This window comes from Moschus berezovskii, chromosome 1 (genome assembly GCF_049115385.1).
Source record: "Moschus berezovskii isolate FMDL1 chromosome 1, NW_MosBer_1.0, whole genome shotgun sequence".
Lineage (NCBI taxonomy): Eukaryota > Metazoa > Chordata > Mammalia > Artiodactyla > Moschidae > Moschus > Moschus berezovskii.
In genome coordinates this window covers 85,946,893-85,969,994 of record NC_142460.1, presented here as the reverse complement: position 1 = coordinate 85,969,994, position 23,102 = coordinate 85,946,893, and the positions used below count along the sequence as shown (strand labels likewise).

The 23,102-nt window shown below is 41.8% G+C and overlaps 1 protein-coding gene across 1 annotated transcript in view; it reads right to left on the bottom strand.

Moving 5' to 3' along the window:
* The window catches only part of CFAP91 (cilia and flagella associated protein 91), a 123,781-nt gene that overhangs the window by 24,950 nt on the left and 75,729 nt on the right, over positions 1-23,102 (bottom strand). Inside the window, exons 14-17 of the mRNA XM_055434433.2 lie at positions 22,844-23,065; positions 16,109-16,257; positions 15,483-15,574; positions 6,079-6,231 (exon numbers count right to left, since the gene is read on the bottom strand). Coding sequence (XP_055290408.2) covers positions 6,080-6,231; positions 15,483-15,574; positions 16,109-16,257; positions 22,844-23,065 — 615 coding nt within the window. The 3' untranslated portion in view covers position 6,079. The remainder of the gene's footprint in view (positions 1-6,078; positions 6,232-15,482; positions 15,575-16,108; positions 16,258-22,843; positions 23,066-23,102) is intronic.

The following is a 23,102-nucleotide window of genomic DNA, read 5'->3' as shown; positions in this document are numbered from 1 at the left end:
CTAAGACCTCGCCAGAACTGCCCTTAACATCCATATTCCCAGCATGCACCTCAAAAGTCTTCCCATCTCTACACATTATCTATCCGCAGTTGCTTCCACACATTTAGGTATTGTTACAGCAGCTTCACTCTTGGTACCAAAAATCTGTCTTGGCTCGGACTGCCATAACAAAATACCATGCACTGGTGGTTTAAACAATAAAAATGTATTTTCTCACAATTCTGGAGGCTAGAAGTGTATAGCAATAAGCATAGTTATTCTAAAGTCTGTGTCTAATAATTCCAATTTTAGATCCCTTTAGGTTTGTTTCTATTATCTGTACTTTCTGCTACTTGTTCAAGTTGTCATGTACCTGTATATCCTTCATGTACCTGTATATCCTTGTTTAGAACTTGTTCATGAAAAATTCTGAAAATAAATTGAGGTCTAGGATGATGCCAACTTTCTCCAAGGAGAATTTAAGTTTTGTTTCTGATAATTTCTTTGAGGCAACAGGAATCAAGGATCTTTTAAATTCATTTTGTGCAACTGAGGGTTTTGGGGATCATTCAGGTGATTAGAAGCTAAACTGTAATCTATTCAAGGATGGTTACTTCTAATGAATACTTTCTACTAGGGCACAGCCCTGTGGAGTCCCAGCCTAAACGGAGGATGTTCACCAGGGTCTCAACCTTGACTCCAGTTTTTGTCCCTCTGAGCTTATGAAGCTTGTGAAAGCACTGCTCAGCTTTTCAGCCACCTATTATGAGAATAATTATTAATCTTATTAAATTTGCAGCAGTGTGTGTGTGTGTGTGTGAATCTCAAACTCCCAATTTATCCCTCCCCCACCACCATTCCTCACTGATAAGCATAACTTATTTTTTGATTGAGTTGTTTGAGTTTTTTGATACTGAGCTTCATGAGCTGGTTGTAAATTTTGGAAACTTAACCCTTTTTGGTCACAGTGCTTGCAAATATTTTCTCCCATCCTGTGGGTTGTCTTTTTGTTTTGTTTATGGTTTCCTTTGCTGTGCAAAAGCCTTTAATTTCCCATTTATTCATTTTTGTTTTTATTTCCATTACTCTTCGAGATGGACTGAAAAAGTTATTGCTGTGATTTATGTCCGAGTATTCTGCCTGAGTTTTCCTCTGAGTTTTATAGTATCTGACCTTACATTTAGGTCTTTAGTGTATTCTGAATTTACTTTTGTGTATAGCGTTAAAGAATACCCTAATTTCATTTTTTACATGTAGCTGTCCAGTTCAGTAAGCACCACTTACTGAAGAGACTTGCTTTTTCTCCACTGTATACTCTTGCCTCCTTTGCTGTAGATTAACTGACCACAGGTTCAGGTTTATTTCTGGGCTTTTTATCTAGTTCCATTGATTTATATTTCCTTTTTCTTTTTTGCCAGTACCATACTTTTATTTCTCCTGCTACATTTTTTCCCTCAGGGAAAGGCATTTTATTTTAAATATAGCAATGTGTACATATCAGTCTCAAACTCCTAATCTATCCCTCCCAGCCTTCCCCCTTGGTAACCATAATTTTTTTCTCTAAGTCTGTGAGTCTATTTCTGCTTTGTAGATAAGTTTAATTGTATCATTTTTTTTAAATTTCATATGTAAGTGATACCATGATAATTTGTCTATCTGTCTTACTTCCCTTGATATGATAATCTCCAGGTCCACCTATGTTGCTGCAAATGGCATTACTTCATTCCTTTTCATGGCTGAGTAATATTCCATTGTATATATGCACCACATCTTTATCCACTCATCTGTCGATGGACATTTAGGTTGCTTCCATGCCTTGATTACTGTAAACAGTGCTTTAATGAACACTGGTGAATGTATCCTTTTGAACCATGGTTTTCTCTGGATGTATGCCCAGGAGTGGAACTGCCTGATCACAGAGTAGTTCTATGTTTAGTTTTTTAAGGAACTTCCATACTGTTTTCCATAGTGGCTGCACTGACTGACATTCCTACCAGCAGTGTAGGAAGGTTCCCTTTTCTCCATACCCTCTCCAGCATTGACTGTTTGTAGACTCCTTGGTGGCAGCCATTGTGATTAGTGTGAGGTGATAATCTCATTGTAGTTTTGATTTGCATTTTTCTAATAATTCACAATGAGCATCTTTTCATGTGCCCCTTGGCCATTAGCCATTTATATATCTTCTTGGGAGAAATGTCTGTCTAGGCCTTCTTCCTTTTTTTTTGATTGGGTTGTTTGTGCTTTTGATACTGAGCTGTGTGAACTGTTTGCATATTTTGGAGGTTAACCCCTTGTCACTTACTTCATTTGCAGATATTTTCTTCCATTCTAAGGGTTGTTGTTCTGTCTCATTTATGGTTTCCTTTGCTGTGCAAAAGCTTTTAATTAGGTTTCGTTTGTTTATTTTTATTTTCATTACTCTAGGCGGTGGGTCAAAAAAGATCTTGTTGCAATTTATGCCAAAGAGTATTCTTTGTTTCCTCTAAGAGTTTTGTAGTGTCTGGCTTTACATTTAGAGCTTTAATCTATTTTGAGTTTATTTTTGTGTACGGTGTTGAGTGTTCTAATTTCATCCTTTTACATGTAGCATGTCTGCTGATGGGTAGGGCTTTGCTCCTGACCTGCTGGCTGTTTGGCCCACGGCGCCCACACTGTGGGGTGGGGCCAGGTCTCAGCGAGAAAAGGGCAGCCTCTAGGAGGTTCGCACCAATGAGTACTCCCTAGAACTACTGCCGCCAGTGTTCCTGTCCCCACAGAGTGCCACGGTTGCTCCCCGCCTCTGCAGGAGACCTTCCAGCACTAGCAGATAAGTCTGGCCCAGTCTCTTACAGGTTACCGCTTTTCCCTTGCGTCACTGTGAGTCATGAGGTCCTGAGTGCACCCTCCACACACGGAGTTTCTGTTTCCCCCAGTCCTGTGGAATTTCTCTGATCAAATCTTGCTGGCCTTCAAAGCTAGATTTTTTGGGGCTCCTCCTCCCACTGCCAGACCCCAAGGTAGGGAGCCTGACATGGAGCTCAGATCTTTCACTCATGCAGGAGAGCTTCTATGGTAAAATTATTTTCCAGTTACTGGGTCACCCACCTGGCACATATGGGATTTGATTGTACTGAGCCCCTCCAGTCATCTCATTGTGGCTTCTTCTTTTTGGATAGGTTCCAACGTCTTTCTGTCGATGGTTTTTCAGCAGTTAGTTGTGATTTTCATGTTTCCATAAGAAGAGGTAAACTCATGTCCTTCTACTCCACCATCCTGTCACAGTGGTATGTCTCAGCTCACTGTTATAATTTATATTATTGCCTTAAGTCAGCCCTCATCACCTCCCTGGAGAATTCCATGGACTCACAAAGAGTCGGACATGACTGAGCGACTTTCCCTTTCACCATCTCCCATCTTCCACCAGAAAGATGGGTCTTTACAGCAAAAGAGACACAGATGTATAGAACAGTCTTTGGGACTCTGTGGGAGAGGGTGAGGGAGGGATGGTTTGGAAGAATGGCATTGAAACATGTATATTATCATATGTGAAATGAATCGCCAGTTCAGGGTCAATGCATGTTACAGGATGCTCGGGGCTGGTATGCGGGGATGACCCAGAGGGAGGATAAGGGGAGGAGGGAGGTGGGAGGGGGTTCAGGAGGGGGAACTCATGTACACCCGGGGCGGATTCATGTCAATGTATGGCAAAACCAAACAATATAATATTGTAAAATAATTAGCCTCCAATAAAAATTAAAAAAAAAAAAAAAGATGGGTCTTTATACGTCCACAGGATGCTGTGATATGCTGCCCAGATCACTGTTTCAAGACCAAAGCACTCAGCCCTTCATCCATCTGGAGCACTGGCTGGCAATGCCTTACAACTGAGTTCTTCCCAATGAATGCTCAAATTCTCATTCACTCTCAAACATCAACTGGATAGGGAGAGATCCAAGGGACCCAATGGAGTAATTGCACTTCTAAGGCTGATTTTTAACACAATAATAAGTTAGGCAAAATGGTTTGATTCTTGAATTTATATTATGTAGTTATTATACGGAGAAGGCAATGGCACCCCACTCCAGTACTCTTGCCTGGAATATCCTGTGGACGGAGGAGCCTGGTGGGCTGCAGTCCATGGGGTCGCTAAGAGTTGGACACGACTGAGCGACTTCACTTTCCCTTTTCCCTTTCATGCGTTGGAGAAGGAAATGGCAACCCACTCCAGTGTTCTTGCCTGGAGAATCCCAGGGATGGGGTATCCTGGTGGGCTGCCGTCTGTGGGGTCACACAGAGTCGGACACGACTGAAGTGACTTAGCAGCAGCAGCTATTATATAGATGGAACATTACATGTAAATATATGGTTTATATTTTCATTGATTTCAGAGGTTATTTCATTATTAATGAAAAACAAAGGATTTTCTGCTGAAATTTAAGAATTCTTTATCTGTTTTCTCTCTGGTCTTTCTTAACTGCTCCCTCATCTCAACCTTCCTACCATCAGCCTCTTTGAGATTTAAGGTCCCAATAGATTTCCCTGCAGGAGGCCTCTTGGTCACATGTTCATGTGTAAACCTTAAGGAAACCTCAAGGAAATTATTTGTATAAGATTATACAGTTAGTGGTAGGCTGCCAACACCCAAACCTCCTCGATGCCAGGTTCAGATTGCCCCCTAAGCCTTAGTGCCTTCCCTAACCTGACAGCACACCCTCGCGGGTAAAATAGCAAACAGTGTGCCTCTTACCATGAGAGGGTTAAGGGAAAAGTTACAGGTAAAGGTCCACTCTGTCCCCCTTCTCAGGAAAGTTTTACTCTGAACTCTCTAGCTCTGTTCTCCAGTAACCTGACATAGTCAGCTATGCCACCAAGCAACACTGGGCTTCCCAGGTAGTGCTAGTGGTAAGGAATCTGCCTGCCAGTGCAGGAGACATAGGAGTTGTGGGTTCGATCCCTGGGTCAGGAAGATCCCCTGGAGGAGGAAATGGCAACCCACTCCAGTATTCCTGCTTGGAAAATTTCATGGACAGAGAAACCTGACAGGCTATGGTCCATGGGGCCACAAAGAGTTGGACACCACTGAGCGACTGAGCACATGTAAGCAACATTACTTAAGGTGAAAATGACCCAATTAGTAACTAGTATCTGACTGGGAGGGATTTTAAATAAACTATTAATACCTAACAGGAAACTGTAACTTTGAGGTTTCCTGAGTCAGTTTCCTGACTTTTGTAACTGGGCAGATCCACTGGGGGGACCCTGGAAACTATGCCAATGGAATTATGAGAGAGACTGGTCCCAGGGCATGTAAACCAAGGCAGCTTCTGCACCCACCCAATGTGAAGCTCTTTTCCTTGCACCTGAGCTTTGTAACCTGGGGACTAAGGGATTCTGATACATGGTCCTCTGTGTGGATTCAGCAAGAGCGCCCGCAGAGAGAGACCCCTGATGCTGTGCTGCTGGAAGCTGTGGGGACTTATGGCTTTCTGAGGAGACTGATACTCAAATCATACCAAACATGGCCTGTGTTCATCTTGTGAGCATGAATGTTAGGTGCACCTAAGACCCAGTCTTGTGGCTACTGTAGAGGGCATCAGGGTTCGAATTGGGCAGGCTGTGCCTCATGCCAAGCTGAGCAGCCAGCTCAGTGCGACAGGGATACCTCATCTAATTCCATGAGAACAAGGTTTTTGTTTTAAATAACACAAACATGTTTTGTAGCTTTATTTGTGATAGAGTATAGTCATTTGCTAACAAAACCTACAAAAATAATTTTGAGTCCTGTTTTTTGGTCAAAACAGTCTAACTGCTGTCATATCAACTAACAGTTTCAATAGCAGATTCCATAACTGAGATGAAATGCACCAATACTTTCCCCACTGTATTCCTGCATTCAGTCTGGGCTGCCACAGACAGAAAGCACAAGAGTACTTTTTCTTGAATTGGTAGTGGAAACCTTGGCAGACAGTAACTGCTTCAGGCCTGTCAAACAGATGCATGAAATGCACCCATTTAAATGGGAGTGCTTCACTTTCCACATTATCATTGTTAGAGTACAGCACAGAGCTCAATGATGCTGCTTGTCCTCCTACTCCCTTCCAAATGAAAAATCAAACTCACCTTAGGAATTTTGTTCATTTTCAGTCTCTTCCTCAAGTAGCTCAGGGTCTGAGGTCTGCCCTTGCTGAACAAAATGTGTCTTGAGCATGTCCTCTGTGTGCCTGTGGATGACCTGATGGGCTGCCAGGATATGCTTCCGCTGAGCGTTCCTCACTGTGTCAAAGGGACAGGAGACGTGTTACTCTGGACGTCAGAACAGATCATTGCCAGAGGTTTTCAAGAGAGTAGAGACAGAAATGATAACTTTGCAAACCACATATTCTCTTGCTTAAAGCTGACTGGATTAAAGAAAATTTTCTGCAGTTTTGGAAGGACACATTCCAAAGGTAATTCAACCTACATCTCAATATTGCTGCTCACTCTCTGTTCAGTCCACTCATGCTCCTCCCCACTAGGTTTGCCTTCACTCCACAGCTGAGTGGCTTCCCTCACCTGGAATACCTGTACTCCAGATTCTGCCCTCTGCAAAGCCCAGCCCAAGTCCAGCTCCTCCAGGAAGTCTTTGACTGAGGCAGCTCACATTTATCACGACCACACTTGAGTTTGCACCAGTCTATTCCGTGTTCAAGTGCTTCAGGTGAGTCACATTTTGTTTTTCACCTAGATTATAAATGACCTAAAGGTAAAGATCTTGTCTCATGCTTCTCTTTGTGCTTCAGTTCCTAATATGAAGGGTACTTGTTGACTGATGAATTTGAGTTCATGGCTTTAGAAGTTGTTCCCAGTGCTGCATTCTAAGACTATTTATTATCAGGGCTTAGTACATTAAGCATCCCATTTCCCTTTTGAAAAGTGGTAACTGTGATGATGATGGTGGTAGCAGTTAGCATTTGTCCTTACTTTGTGCTAGGTATGGTTTTAAGTAGTCGGCATATAATTATTCATTTAAACTACTCACAACCCTAAAAGAGAGTATTATTACTATTCCCATTTTCAGATGAGGCAGCTGAGACACAGAGATCAGGTGATTTGCCTAAAGTCATACAGCCAGTAAAGGACAATAAGAAGTACCACGGCTTCTATGCTGTTCAGATGTCAGCTAGTTTATATAGGGTAAATCACATAGCAACTTAGAACACTCCACAGCCGTATGGTTGAAAGAATGGGGACTTTGGAGCCACATAGACCATGGTGCAATCTGCAAATTGCATAACATCTCTAAGCACTAATTTCCTTAACTAAAGTATGAGAACACATCTATAGATGTTATAAGAAATTTAGATAAGGTATTTCTAAAATGCTTAATACATTTTCTGGAACTTGGTATGCATTTAAACCTTGGTTGTTACTATTATCTTCATCTATATACAGGCCTTCAAGGTCATTCCTATCTATCAAATTTTAGAAAAATAAGAGTTGGTGAATTAGGAAGACTCTGAGCTCAACTCCTTTCATGGGCACAGCAAAATTACAGCTATTGACAGAGAAACTATAGATGAGAAAGGCCAGAACCTACCAGAAAAGACCTCTACAACTAAAGATAATATAGAACAAACCACAATAAGACAGGTAGGATGGGCAGAGTTGTGCTATAGTCAAGGGCCGTACCCCTAGTAGGCAACCCTCAAATAGGAAAATTACTACAACTGCAGAGATTCACCCCAAGGAGTGAGGGGTCTGAGCCCCACATTGGGCTCCACAGCACAGGGTTCCTGCACTGGCAAGACAGTACTGGAACATTTGGCTTTGAAGACCAGCAGGGCTTGCTGTCAGCAGACCCTGTGAGCTGTGAGAAACAGACTCCACTCTTAAAGGACACGCACAAGATCTTATACACTGTGCGATCTAGGGCAAAAGAGATAATCTGAAAGGACCATGGGTCTGGCCTACCCGTTAATCTTGGAGAGTCTCCCGGGGTGGTAGAAGGCAACTGGACCTCACCCTGGGGATAAAGACACTGGCAGTAACCACTTGGGGGAGCTTGCCCAAACACATGAATACTAGTGCTGGTGAGCACTATTTTGTAATCCTCCCTGTAGCTTATTAGCCTTGGGACATAGGCTACACCCATCTATAGGCACCAGTAATGGAATACCTCAGGCCAAGCAAGTAGGTGGGCAGGGACACAACACCACCTACCAGTGGGCAGGTGGCATTAAAACACCCTAAGCCCACAGCCACCCATGGACATAGTCTTGTCCACCAGAGGGCCCAGGACCTGGCCCGACACACCAGGACACAGGTAATATAGAACTGGGACCCCCAGGGCCTACTATAGCAAGAGACCTTGGATCCTGGCTCAACCCACCAGTAGGTTGGCACCAGTCCTGGACCCGCTGGGTCCCAGCCACACCAACCAGCAGGACAACACCAGCTCTGAGACACTTTGGGCCCCCCAGACAGCCTCCCAGAATGTAGCCCCCATTCACCAAACACAGAATGAATAAATAAGGTCTGACTGTAAAGCACAGGGAGTTATACTCAGTCTCCTGTGATAAAGCATAGCAGAAAAGAGTGTAAAAAAGAGGGTGCACATATATGTGTAACTGAATCACTCTGCTGTCCAGCAGAAATTAACACAACATGTAAATCAACTATCAGTTCAGTTCAGTCACTCAGTCGTGACCGACTCTCCGTGACCCCATGAATCACAGCACGCCAGGCCTCCCTGTCCATCACCAACTCCTGGAGTTCACTCAAACTCACGTCCATCGAGTCGGTGATGCCATCCAGCCATCTCATTCTCTGTCGTCCCCGTCTCCTCCCGCCCCCAATGCCTCCCAGTATCAGGGTCTTTTCCAGTGAGTCAACTCTTTGCATGAGGTGGCCAAAGTATTGGAGTTTCAGCTACTATACTTCAAAAAAAAAAAAAAATTAGGCAGAATAGCAACAAAAAAGGGAACTCCAGAGAAGACTGGATGAACAAGTGAGCAGTAAATGTTTTTAACCAAGAGTTAGAAAATATAAAGAACTAAACAGATGGATATACAGTAACCGAAACGAAAAACACACCAGAAGGGCTCACGGTAGATGACGTCACACCGAGAAACAGACCAGTAAGCTGTGAGAGAGCAGCAGAAGCCACGCAAGCTAAGCAGAAGAAAATGAAAAGAAATAAGGACAGTGTGAAAGACCTCCAGGACAACATCACACACACTAACATTTACCTTGCAGGAGTCCCAGAAAGAGAAGACAGAGAACACATCTGAACACATAATAGCTGAAGACTTCCCTAACTCAAAATAGATTAAAGCTCTAAATGTGAAGCCAGACACTACAAAACTCTTAGAGGAAACAAAGAATACTCTTTGGCATAAATTGCAACAAGATCTTTTTTGACCCACCACCTAGAGTAATGAAAATAAAAATAAATGAAACCTAATTAAAGTATATCTAATAAATCTACCTAATGTGTGGATCACAATAAACTGTGGAAAATTCTGAAAGAGATGGGAATCCCAGACCACCTGACCTGCCTCTTGAGAAACCTGTATGCAGATCAGGAAGCAACAGTTAGAACTGGATATGGAACAACAGACTGGTTGCAAATAGGAAAAGGAGTACGTCAGGGCTGTATATTGTCACCTTGCTTATTTAACTTATATGCAGAGTACATACTGAGAAACGCTGGGCTGGAAGAAGCACAAGTTGGAATCAAGATTGTCAGGAGAAATATCAATAACCTGGGATATGCAGATGACACCACCCTTACAGCAGAAAGTGAAGAGGAACTAAAAAGCCTCTTGATGAAAGTGAAAGAGGAGAGTGAAAAAGTTGGCTTGAAGCTCCACATTCAGAAAACTAAGATCATGGCATCTGGTCCCATCACTTCATGGGAAATAGATGGGGAAACAGTGTCAGACTTTATTTTTTGGGGGTCCAAAATCACTGCAGATGCTGATTGCAGCCAGGAAATTAAAAGACACTTACTCCTTGGAAGGAAAGTTATGACCAACATAGATAGCATATTAAAAAGCAGAGACATTACTTTGCCAACAAAGGTCCGTCTAGTCAAGGCTATGGTTTTTCCCGTGGTCATGTATGGATGTGAAAGTTGGACTGTGAAGAAAGCTGATTGCCGAAGAATTGATGCTTTTGAACTGTGGTGCTGGAGAAGACTCTTGAGAGTCCCTTGAACTGCAAGGAGATCCAACCAGTCCATTCTAAAGGAGATCAATATTGGGTGTTCATTGGAAGGACTGATGATAAAGCTGAAGCTCCAATACTTTGGCCACCTCATGAGAAGAGTTGACTCACTGGAAAAGACTCTGATGCTGGGAGGGATTGGGGGCAGGAGGAGACGGGGACGACAGAGAATGAGATGGCTGGATGGCATCACCGACTCGATGGACATGAGTCTGAGTGAACTCCAGGAGTTGGTGATGAACAGGGAGGCCTGGTGTGCTGCGATTCATGGGGTCATAAAGAGTCAGACCCGACTGAGCGACTGAACTGAACTGAAAGAAACAAAAGACCTATATATAGAAAACTATAAAACACTAGTGAAAGAAATCAGAGAGGACACTAATAGATGGAGAAATATACCATGTTCATGGATTGGAAGAATAAATATTGTGAAAATGAATATATTACCCAAAGTAATTTATAGGTTCAATGCAATCCCTATCAAGCTACCATCGGTATTTTTCACAGAGCTAGAACAAATAATTTCACAATTTGTATGGAAATACAAAAAACCTTGAATAGCCAAAGCAATCTTGAGAAAGAAGAATGGAACTGGGGGAATCAATCTGCCGGACTTCAGGCTCTACTACAAAGCCACAGTTATCAAGACAGTATGGTACTGGCATAAAGACAGAAATATAGATCAATGGAACAAAATAGAAAGCCCAGAGATAAATCCATGCACCTATGGATATCTTTGACAAGGAAGGCAAGAATATTCAATGGAGAAAAGACAATCTCTTTAACAAGTGGTGCTGGGAAAACTGGTCAGCCACTTGTAAAAGACCTAACACCATACACAAAAATAAACTCAAAATGGATTAAAGATCTAAATGTAAGACCAGAAACTATAAAACTCCTAGAGGAAAACATAGGCAAAACACTCTCCGACATAAATCACAGCAGGATCCTTCATGACCCACCTCCCAAAATATTGGAAATAAAAGCAAAAATAAACAAATGGGACCTGATTAAAATTAAAAGCTTCTGCACAGCAAAGCAAACTATAAGCAAGCTGAAAAGACAGCCTTCAGAATAGGAGAAAATAATAGCAAATGAAGCATGGACAAAGAATTAATCTCAAAAATATACAAGCAACACCTGCAGCTCAATTCCAAAAAAATAAACGACCCAATCAAAAAATGGGCCAAAGAACTAAACAGACTTTTCTCCAAAGAAGACATAAAGATGGCTAACAAACACATGAAAAGATGCTCAACATCCCTCATTATCAGAGAAATGCAAATCAAAACCACAATGAGGTACCATTTCACACCAGTCAGAATGGCTGCTATCCAAAAGACTACAAGCAATAAATGCTGGAGAGGGTGTGGAGAAAAGGGAACCCTCTTACACTGTTGGTGGGAATGCAAACTAGTACAACCACTATGGAGAACAGTGTGGAGATTTCTTAAAAAACTGGAAATAGAACTGCCATACAACCCAGCAATTGCACTCCTGGGCATACACACCGAGGAAACCAGAATTGAAAGAGACACATGTACTCCAATGTTCATCACAGCACTGTTTATAATAGCCAGGACATGGAAGCAACCTAGATGTCCATCTGCAGACGAATGGATAAGAAAGCTGTGGTACATATACACAATGGAGTATTACTCAGCAATTAAAGAGAATACATTTGAATCAGTTCTAATGAGGTGGATGAAACTGGAGCCTATTATACAGAGTGAAGTAAGCCAGAAAGAAAAACACCAATACAGTATACTAATGCATATATATGGAATTTAGAAAGATGATAACGATAACCCTGCATACGAGACAGCAAAAGAGACACAGGTGTATAGAACAGTCTTTTGGACTCTGTGGGACAGGGCGAGGGTGGGATGATTTGGGAGAATGGCATTGAAACATGTATATTATCATATGTGAAACGAATCACCAGTCCAGGTTCGAAGCATGATACAGGATGCTCGGGGCTGGTGCACGGGGATGACCCAGAGGGATGGGATGGGGAGGGAGGTGGGAGTGGGGTTCAAGATGGGGAACACATGTTACACCCAGGGCAGATTCATGTCAATGTATGGCAAAACCAATACAGGAAAGTAATTAGCTTCCAACTAAAATAAATACATTAAAAAAAAAAATACATGGAGACACATGAAGTAAAACATACAATGATCCAAAATCTCTAGGATGTCACAAAAGCAACTCTTAAGAAGAAAGTTTATAGTGATTCAAGCCTACCTCAGGAAAGAAATATCTCAAACCAAGAATCTGATCGTACACCGACCAACTAACAGATGTCAGTATAAGAAAAGAAATCAAAGATCAGAGAAGAAATAATTGAAATGTAGCCTACTTCTTAAAAAGTAGGAAAGATCAATGAAAATAAGAGCTCTTGCTTTGAGAAGATAAAATTGATAAATCCTTTGTGAAACTCATCAAGAAAAAAAGAGGGACCAAATAAAATCAGAAATGAAAAAGGAGAAGCTAAAACCAACACCACAGAAATAAAAGAACAATATGAACAACTATATACCAATAAAGAACCAAGAAGTAATGGACAGATTACTAGAAATGTAGAATCTCACAGGCTAAACCAGGAAAAATAGAAAGTGTAAAAGAGCAAATACCAGTACTGAAATTGAATAAGTAATAAAAAAACGTTCCCAACAAACAAAAGTCTGGACCAGATGGCTTCATAGGTAAGTACCTATTCTCAAACTTTTCAAAAAACTACAGAGGGAGGCATGCTTCTTAACCACCTCATTTTCTGTCTCCCCTTCTCCTCCTGCTGTCAGTCCTTCCCAGGATCAGGGTCCTTTCCAATGAGCTGGCTCCTCACATTATTTATAATAGACAGGATATGGAAGCAACTTACATGTCCATCAACAGATGAAAGGATAAAAAGACACGGGTATGTGTATGTTTACACACACACACATAGTGGAATACTATAGAACCATAAACAGAAAACAAGTTTGTCATTTGCAACAACATGGACTGATGTGGAAGGTATTGTGCTTCGTGAAATAAATCAGACAAATACTGCAGTTATCACTTACATGTGGAATCTCAAAAAATCAAACAAATGAATTTAACAAAACAGAAACAGATCCACAGATAGTGGTTACCAGTGAGGAAAGGGAAGTTGGAAAGGGCAAGATAGGGATAAGGGGTTAAGAGATACAAACTACCATGTATAAAGTAAATAAGCTACAAGGATATATTGTACAACACAGGGAATATAGCCAACATATTATAATAACTTTAAACAATGTAATCTATAAAAAATTTAAATCATTGTTGTACAGCTGAAACTAAGTCAACTAGACCTCAATAAAACATTTTTAATGCATCCAAATAAATCAATAATGAGATATCTCAACTGGTTTGTATGTGATAGTTCTTAATTTGGGGTAAAGAGTATTTATAATGCATGGATGCCTTACTTGGAAAGAGAAAGAAATATAATGTGTACTCCCCATCCAGATGGCTTTCTTCATTTGGGCTACATCCATATAAAGGGAAGAGGTAAGGATTTGCTCAGTGTGCCCACAGATTACTCCCACTGATTCCTATAGATCAAGACTCCTTCAGCTCCTTCCTCTCAGAGTCAGGAGAAGCTGGGGGAGGGGGTCATAAACTAGTAACTGTTAAACACAGGATTTCTCCCCTTCTTCAGGTGAACTGATACGAAACAGGCTGGCCTCACTTTGGATAGAGGAGGAGAAAGGAGTTGCTTATTTTCTTAAGGATCTAGAAAACATAAGATCCCTTTTATAATAAGATGTGATACAGGAATACTTATTATTTGATCTGAAAATTGAAGTTTTTTTGGTAGAGGCATTATCATACACTGTTGATGGGGATATGAATTAGTTTTTTTGTGGGGGCAGTTTGGTGGTATATATCAAAATGTAAAACATACATTCCGTATTTCCAGCATCGTACTACTAGGAGTTTACTCTCAGAAGAATGACCAGAATGTTCACAGCTATTTACAGGAAAACACATGGGAATAAACTAAGTGTTCACTGCTGGGGGTACTGGTTTAAAAACTGCAGTACAATCGTGTAATGGGAAAACAGGGTATTTCTTTGTTCTGTTCTAATGCATTAGAACTCCACCATTCCTTACTCCCTAGTTGCTGCTGCTGCTGCCGCTGCCAAGTCGCTTCAGTCGTGTCCGACTCTGTGCGACCCCGCAGACGGCAGCCCACCAGGCTCCCCCGTCCCTGGGATTCTCCAGGCAAGAACACTGGAGTAGGTTGCCATTTCCTTCTCCAAAGCATGAAAGTGAAGTGATCTGAAATATTACACTTCTCTTAAACCTATTTAGAATTCTCCTGCAAACTCTTAAGACTTCCCAGGCTCATATTTCACTTAATATTGATCTACTGGTCGCACTCCCTCCCTCTGGGCTCAGGACTATCACTAGTAAGTACCCTGAAAGCTCTGGAAGAACATTGTTTCTTTAAAACATATTTTTTTTCCTTCTCCTCCTCTATTGAATAAAAGCAGCAATCTTTAAAAACATGCCACTTTTGGCAAATGATAAGTGAGGATATTTATACTGAGATGAGCCCTGGCAGGAACAAAAGATACTGTGACTCAGCAGAGCTGCAGAACAGCATTGGGTCTGTCAGGCTTCCCGCTTTTCAGCACCTGACTTGCACGTGCCCTGCCTGCAAAAGGCGGCCACAGTTGGAAAACCCTGCATATGCTCAACATTTGTTTCACGTTGAAAAAAATCGAATCACAAAACACAAGCTGATGGTTACCAAAGAGGAACGAGATGGGGGAGGGATAAATTAGGAATATGGGATTAACATATACACACAAGCATATATAAAATAAACAAGGATTCGCTGTATAGCACAGGGAACTATATTCAATATCTTGTTAACCTATAGTGGAAAAGAATCAGAAGATGTGTGTGTGTGTATATACCTATATAAATAACAGTCATTTTGGTGTATACATGAAACTAACAAAATAATGTAAATCAACTATTTCAATCAAAAACAAAACCCCCAAAATACACCTCTTTTGAGAACTTGAGAAATGCATCTTAAAGAAGGTTTGGAATTTAATGCTTCATCAAACTTATTAGAACTGCACGCATCCATACTGGAAGTAATTATATTTTGCCATTGGACAGCATCAAGAGAACCTGACAAACTTTGAAGAAAATAACTCTGATTCTTCTTCAGAATTTCCCCCATACCTCTGCTCAGTTTTAAATCTCTGGAATATTGAAAATAGCTTATATCTTTAAAAAGATTATCGAGTGAAGCATTTATGTTGGCTTACCCTTTTCTTTGACAAAGTCCTTTTGCACCTCTGGGATCAGGAAACTGTAAACCAACTCGGCCACAATCTCCTCTGACTGAAGCTGAGTTCGACTGAAAAATAAGAACATATTAAAAGTGTTTCCTTTGCTGCCTTGCTTGAGCTGCCGATTTACACTTGGATCCTCCTTGCCTGTGTAAGGAGCTCCATGGCTCAGATCCTATGACTGCCTTTTCCTTGAGTGATCTGAAGTAGCGCATTCCTGGTGAGTTTCCTTAACTCCATGGAAAATCCAAATTTGTCCTTTACTTCCCCTGCCTCCCAGGAAAGGAGTGTGAAGAGACACAATTTACACATGGAAGCCAAAAACCTTGGGGTGATGTCCAAGTAAAATTGGACAAACTCACATTGCTTTCAAGCTTTGTGATATTCTAAAAGTAAGAAATATGAAAGCGATCCAGACTACAGATGTGTGGCATCTGCCATACAAAAGTACAGGTCTGCTGGCTGCCGTTAAAACAATGCATACTGAAGCCTGAGTTAGTTATTTGTTTCTCCTTGGTGATGAAATTTTAGGTTCTTGAAAAACACACATGAGTAAGAGCAAAGGGGCTGTCCACCCCACCATCTGTCCCCTTGGTACACACCGGCTTTCCATTTCATACGCAATGTCATTGATTTCCTCAGCCATCTTCTCTACTTCCGCCCTGGCTTGTTCTTCTGCAGTGTTCTCTTCAGTGTTCAGTATTATGTCCTCCAGATAGGAAGTTATGGTGCCTTGGTGAACTTTAATCACCTGCAAAAGCCCCAAATATTTCAGCTACTCAGAAAAGGAATGCTACTGCCATAAACAAGACAAGAAAGATGTGCAAACACTGGCCGACCTTTTTAGCATGTCTATTTCATTTATCAAGTCAATAGTCCCTGCACTGTACATTCCTTTAAAAAACAAAAAAGTATAGTCCATTTCTAATCCACCTATATGTACCCATTCGGGGCAGACCCTACATATTTGGCTCATTTTAGAATTATGGGTCTCAATTTGGGGTGGGCAATAGAAAACACTGCAAAAAGATCATAAGCTTGACTCAGGAACCCTGTTTTAGGTCCTGGCTTTGTTCTTACCAGCAGTGTGACTTGGTCAAACTACCTAACTGTGGCAGAGAGTAAGACTTACACAACATTCTTTCTCTCCTTCCTCTTAAAGGACTCTTAAAGGGAAAGACCTAGCTTATTTTTTTCTCTCTCATTTCTCATTTCATGGGGACAAAATGCAGGAGGCACCAGTCATCTTAAACTGCCGTGAGGGTCACTCCCCAGGGACAGAAAAGCAGAAATCTAGAAGGATTCTGGGTCTCTGATGAATTTTTTTTAACTATCATATCAGTCCCGGACTGCTTCTTTTTTAAAGCTTTCTGAAATTGTGAAATGGAATATACACTTAGAGAAGTGCAGAGCACATAAATGTTCAGTATAATGAATTCTGGTCAAGCCACTGGTAGTATCCCAGAGGTCACAGTGGGCTCCATCCGACCACAGCTCCTTTCCGTTCTCATGAGTTTATGGTAGACTTCATTTTCTTTAGAGTTTTGCTCCTTAAGATTTCAGTCATAAATAATACAATTTAGTTTCGCCTGTTTGACAGGCCGTATCACAAACATCAAGGGCGTCATACTTTGTTCTCTATGTAGTCGCAATAGATTTTGAGCTTTGGGGGATAAGAGCACTTTCTGTTTAATGTCTAAATATTTCTTTATATCTGAGTAATGCTTGGGACTCAGCAACAACTTAGTACCTGTTTCTTGACTGGCGCTGCAGCAGGACTCTGAATATGAAATGTTTACTGTGTATCTACATGTGAAATACCAAGTCCATATCCTTGAATCCCTGGGCCTCCCTTATGGGATAGACCCGATGACCATAGTTTGATATGGTATCAGCCAACCAACCAACATATATTTTCTCAATGCCTGTTATGTACAGAGGGCTACGCTGGTGCTGCGGAAGGCACAAAGGCATATATAATATGCCTGCTATCATGGAGGCCACAATCTTATTCAGGAGACAAGTCACACCTAGAATGGAACAATTAGACAGTCTTGTTCAGAGGTGGGAAGTTTAATGTGGTCTACTTCTAACAATATATGTACCTGTGTGTTTACATACATCTTTATAAATGTGTATGTTTGTGGACACGTTTGTGCTTGTATGTGCAGGCACATTTAAGTGAGTAAAGGAAACGATCGGGTGGCTATGTGTGTGTCTATGTGTTCCTCCACATCTTTGCTAATACTGCGCACATGGGATTATGTTTGTGAATGTTTCTTCATGTATGGACATGAAGTGTATATGTGTTTAAATAGGAGTCTATGACTATGTTCTAAAAGGTCCTGTAGGTCTTCATAGAACCATTCAACTTCAGCTTCTTCAGCATTACTGGTTGGGGCATAGGCTTGGATTACTGTTTTGAATGGTTTGCCTTGGAAATGAACAGAAATCATTCTGTCGTTTTCAAGATTGCATCCAAGTACTGCATTTCAGACTCTTTTGTTGACCATGATGGCTACTTGATTTCTTCTAAGGGATTCCCGCCCACAGTAGTAGATATAATGGTCATCTGAGTTAAATTCACCCATTCCAGTCCATTTTAGTTCAGATTCCTAGAATGTCTACGTTCACTCTTGCCATCTCCTGTTTGACCACTTCCAATTTGCCTTGATTCATGGACCTAACATTCCAGGTTCCTATGCAATATTGCTCTTTACAGCATCAGACCTTGCTTCTATCACCAGTTACATCCACAACTGGGTATTGGTTTTGCTTTTGCTCCATCCCTTCATTATTTCTGGAGTTATTTCTCCACTGATCTCCAGTGGCATACTGGGCACCTACCGACCTGGGGAGTTTCTCATTCAGTATCCTATCATTTTGCCTTTTGATACTGTTCATGGGGTTCTCAAGGCAAGTATACTGAAGTGGTTTGCCATTCCCTTCTCCAGTGGACCACATTCTATCAGAACTAACACCCAAAAAAGATGTCCTTTTCATTATAGGGGACTGGAATGCAAAAGTAGGAAGTCAAGAAACACCTGGAGTAACAGGCTAATTTGGCCTTGGAGCACGGAATGAAGCAGGGCAAAGGCTAATAGAGTTTTGCCAAGAGAACGCACTGATCATAGCAAACACCCTCTTTCAACAACACAAGAGAAGACTCTACACATGGACATCACCAGATGGTCAACACCGAAATCAGACTGATTATATTCTTTGCAGCCAAAGATGAAGAAGCTCTATACAGTCAGCAAAAACAAGACCAGGAGCTGACTGTGGCTCAGATCATGAACTCCTTATTACCAAATCCAGACTGAAATTGAAGAAAGTAGGGAAAACGACTAGACCATTCAGATATGACCTAAATCAAACCCCTTAAGATTATACAGTGGAAGTGAGAAATAGATTTAAGGGACTAGATCTGATAGATAGAGTGCCTGATGAACTCTGGACGGAGGTTCGTGACATTGTACAGGAGACAGGGACCAAGACCATCCCCATGGAAAAGAAATGCGAAACAGCAAAATGGCTGTCTGAGGAGGCCTTACAAATAGCTGTGAAATGAAGAGACGCGAAAAGCAAAGGAGAAAAGGAAAGATATAAGTATCTGAATGCAGAGTTCCAAAGAATAGCAAGGAGAGATAAGAAAGCCTTCCTCAGCAATCAATGCAAAGAAATAGAGGAAAACAACAGAATAGGAAAAACAAGAGATCTCTTCAAGAAAATTAGAGATACCAAGGGAACATTTCATGCAAAGATGGGCTCGATAAAGGACAGAAATGGTATGGACCTAACAGAAGCAGAAGATATTAAGAAGAGGTGGCAAGAATACACAGAAGAACTGTACAAAAAAGATCTTCACAACCAAGATAATCACGATGGTGTGATCACTCACCTAGAGCCAGACCTCTTGGAATGTGAAGTCAAGTGGGCCTTAGAAAGCATCACTACGAACAAAGCTAGTGGAGGTGATGGAATTCCAGTTGAGCTATTTCAAATCCTGAAAGATGATGCTGTGAAAGTGCTGCACTCAATATGCCAGCAAATTTGGAAAACCTCAGCAGTGGCCACAGGACTGGAAAAGGTCAGTCTTCATTCCAATCCCAAAGAAAGGCAATGCCAAAGAATGCTCAAACTACCGCACAATTGCACTCATCTCACACGCTAGTAAAGTCATGCTCAAAATTCTCCAAGCCAGGCTTCAGCATATGTGAACCATGAACTTCCAGATATTCAAGCAGGTTTTAGAAAAGGCAGAGGAACCAGAGATCAAATTGCCAACATCTGCGGGATCATGGAGAAAGCAAGAGAGTTCCAGAAAAACATCTATTTCTGCTTCATTGACTATGCCAAAGCCTTTGACTGTGTGGATCACAACAAACTGTGGAAAATTCTGAAAGAGATGGGCATACCAGACCACCTGACCTGCCTCTTGAGAAACCTGTATGCAGGTCAGGAAGCAACAATTAGAAGTGGACATGGAACAACAGACTGGTTCCAAATAGGAAAAGGAGTACGTCAAGGTTGCATATTGTCACCCTGCTTATTTAACTTCTATGCAGAGTACATCATGAGGAACGCTGGGCTGGAAGAAGCACAGGCTGGAATCAAGATTGCTGGGAGAAATATCAATAACCTCAGATATGCAGATGACACTACCCTTATGGCAGAAAGTGAAGAGGAACTCAAAAGCCTCTTGATGAAAGTGAAAGAGGAGAGTGAAAAAGTTGGCTTGAAGCTCAACATTCAGAAAACTAAGATCATGGCATCTGGTCCCATCACTTCATAGGAAATAGATGGGGAAACAGTGGAAACAATGTCAGACTTTATTTTGGGGGGCTCCAAAATCACTGCAGATGCTGACTGCAGCCATGAAATTAAAAGACGCTTACTCCTTGGAAGGAAAGTTATGACCAACCTTGATAGTATATTAAAAAGCAGGACATTACTTTGCCAACAAAGGTCCATCTAGTCAAGGCTATGGTTTTTCCCGTGGTCATGTATGGATGTGAGAGTTGGACTGTGAAGAAAGCTGAGCACCGAAAAATTGATGCTTTTGAACTGTGGTGCTGGAGAAGACTCTTGAGAGTCCCTTGGACTGCAAGGAGATCCAACCAGTCCATTCTAAAGGAGATCAATCCTGGGTGTTCATTGGAAGGACTGATGCTAAAGCTGAAACTCCAATACTTTGGCCACCTCATGCGACGAGTTGACTCACTGGAAAACACTCTGATGCTGGGAGGGATTGGGGGTGGGAGGATAAGGGGATGACAGAGAATGAGATGGCTGGATGGCATCACCGACTCGATGGACATGAGTTTGAGTGAACTCCGGGATTTGGTGATGGACAGGGAGGCCTGGCGTGCTGTGATTCATGGGGTCGCGGAGAGTCGGACACGACCGAGTGACTGAAGTGAACTGATGACTATGGTTCTCAATAGATGTTATTTTTCTGGAAATTTATAATGTGTACATTTCTGGTTTTTGGTATATTTATATTTATCTATAAAAGGGTGATGTGATGGAAGATAGGGAATTTAAATGATGCATGGCGTGGTCCCGAGATGGATACATTTTTTACATAAATGACCCTTAAATCAGGCCAGAAGGGTCTTTTTAACCCTTTCATGTCCCTCCCAGATGTGCTGATATTTCCTGGGGCTATTCCCATCTAAAAGACTTCCCTTCCTAGAAGTCTTTCACCAGTATCGTCCTTTCTATATTTCTGAGTATAGTGGCTCCTTCGTCTCTCTCCTTTTATTCTCTCTCCCAACTGGTTCTTCCCATCCCAGTTGGCTTTTCCTTAGTGATTTCAGTAGGGGATAGTAAGTTCTTGTTTGCTAAAAACTGCTAAATCTCAGTAATGCAATTTAAAGAAAAGCTGTTAGCATGACAAGGAAACTAGAATACAAATTATTATTATAGGCTGTTTGACACCAGAGATGATCCTCCACTCCAATTAAAAAGCTGAACTTGACAATACACAACCTGCAAGTTTTTAAGCTGTATAGACGATGGAAGATCTTTAATTTTAATCAATTTTTTAATTAGAAAAAAACAGCAAATACTATTTATGAATCAATCCTAACACCCTGGGAATTGGGTAAATCCTTAAAATCACAGATCAAATAAGAAAACTTCAAGTTGACATAGCATTATTTTTTCGAGCTCAAAAATACCCATATTTACAATTCAGATAGCCTCCTGGACAGGAATTTTTTTTTTTTTAATTGGCACGTTTTAAAAAAGGTTGGCATTATCGTCTTTCCCATCTGCCCCAAAGGAGACTCACACAGCCTCTGCTTTGCAGTATGCTGGGTGTGCTGGCCGCCCACGCAGCCGCTTCTGTGCCCAAACCCCTTAGCCTGCCCAGCTTCCACCTCTGCATCCGTGGGGGTCAGACACCCTAACTGAAAGAACACCATCAAGTTCCCCAAGAAAGGGGACACACTCTCCCCAAACTCTAGGTTTGATTTGGGGTGGGGCGGGTATTAGTCACAGCACAGTTCCCTTTAAAGAAACCTTCCTCACAAATCCCTTCCAATTTTATCACTTGAGCTTTTGCATTGTTGATGAGGGCAAGAGTGCTTTGAGATATTATTGGTTCCTTAAACTTCCTCTGAGTTTGCATCTGGGTCAGCCTGGAATTTCACATCCACCGGGTGTTGGTCAGAATGCTAATTTACCAGCCTGGCCTTCCTAACTCCCACGTTTGCATCTTTAGTCAAAAAATCTCTTTTAAATTCCACCTGATATATTCATTTGCTGAAATGACACCTCTACCAAGATGTCTCAAACTAATGTAAATCAAACTCCTGATTCCACCCCTGCCCCAAACCTATTCCGCCCTCAGTTTTCCTGCCTTGGAAAACAACCATCATCTCCCTACTCACTGACACCGGAAACTGGACTTTATACTTGACTTCACCCTATTTCTCACTCTGGCCTAAGTTAGTTCATCAGCCTCCTTTCAGGTCCCTTATTTCCACCCTGTCCTCCCTCTAACCTGTTCATACAACAAGTACCCCCAATGACCTCTATAAAAATGTGTCACTGGGTCCCATTTGTTTCCCTCAGGAAACACCACATTTTCTTATTCTACCCTTATTTGCATGTTATATAGGATTTAAGCTCCAGGAGAGAAAGGGCCATGCCTGGAATTTCCCTCCAAAGTACCCCACAATGCCTTTACATACTGCTGGGCATATCCTAAGAACCCAATACATTATCTGTTGAAGACAATTAAAAAATGAAAGCCATCTCCTATCTTGAGGTGCCTTGGGTTTGACTCGGCTCCTTACAAACGGCTTCCTTACGATGTCTTCACTTGCCTCCTTAAATATCTGGTCCTCCTCCTGCAGGCGCCTCTGCTCCACCTGGCGCCGGCCACTCTCTTCAGCTTCACGCATCCGGCGCTGCCGCTCGGCCAGCATGGCCAGGGCGTGGACCCGCCTCTCCTCCTGCAGTCTTACCAGCTCTTTGGACAGGAAGTCAAACATGTCCGCCAGCACCCTTCCTTCCAGTCCAGCCAAATGGTTTTCAACCAGCGACACCTTAAAAATAATAATATGACTATGAGGATAATGATTC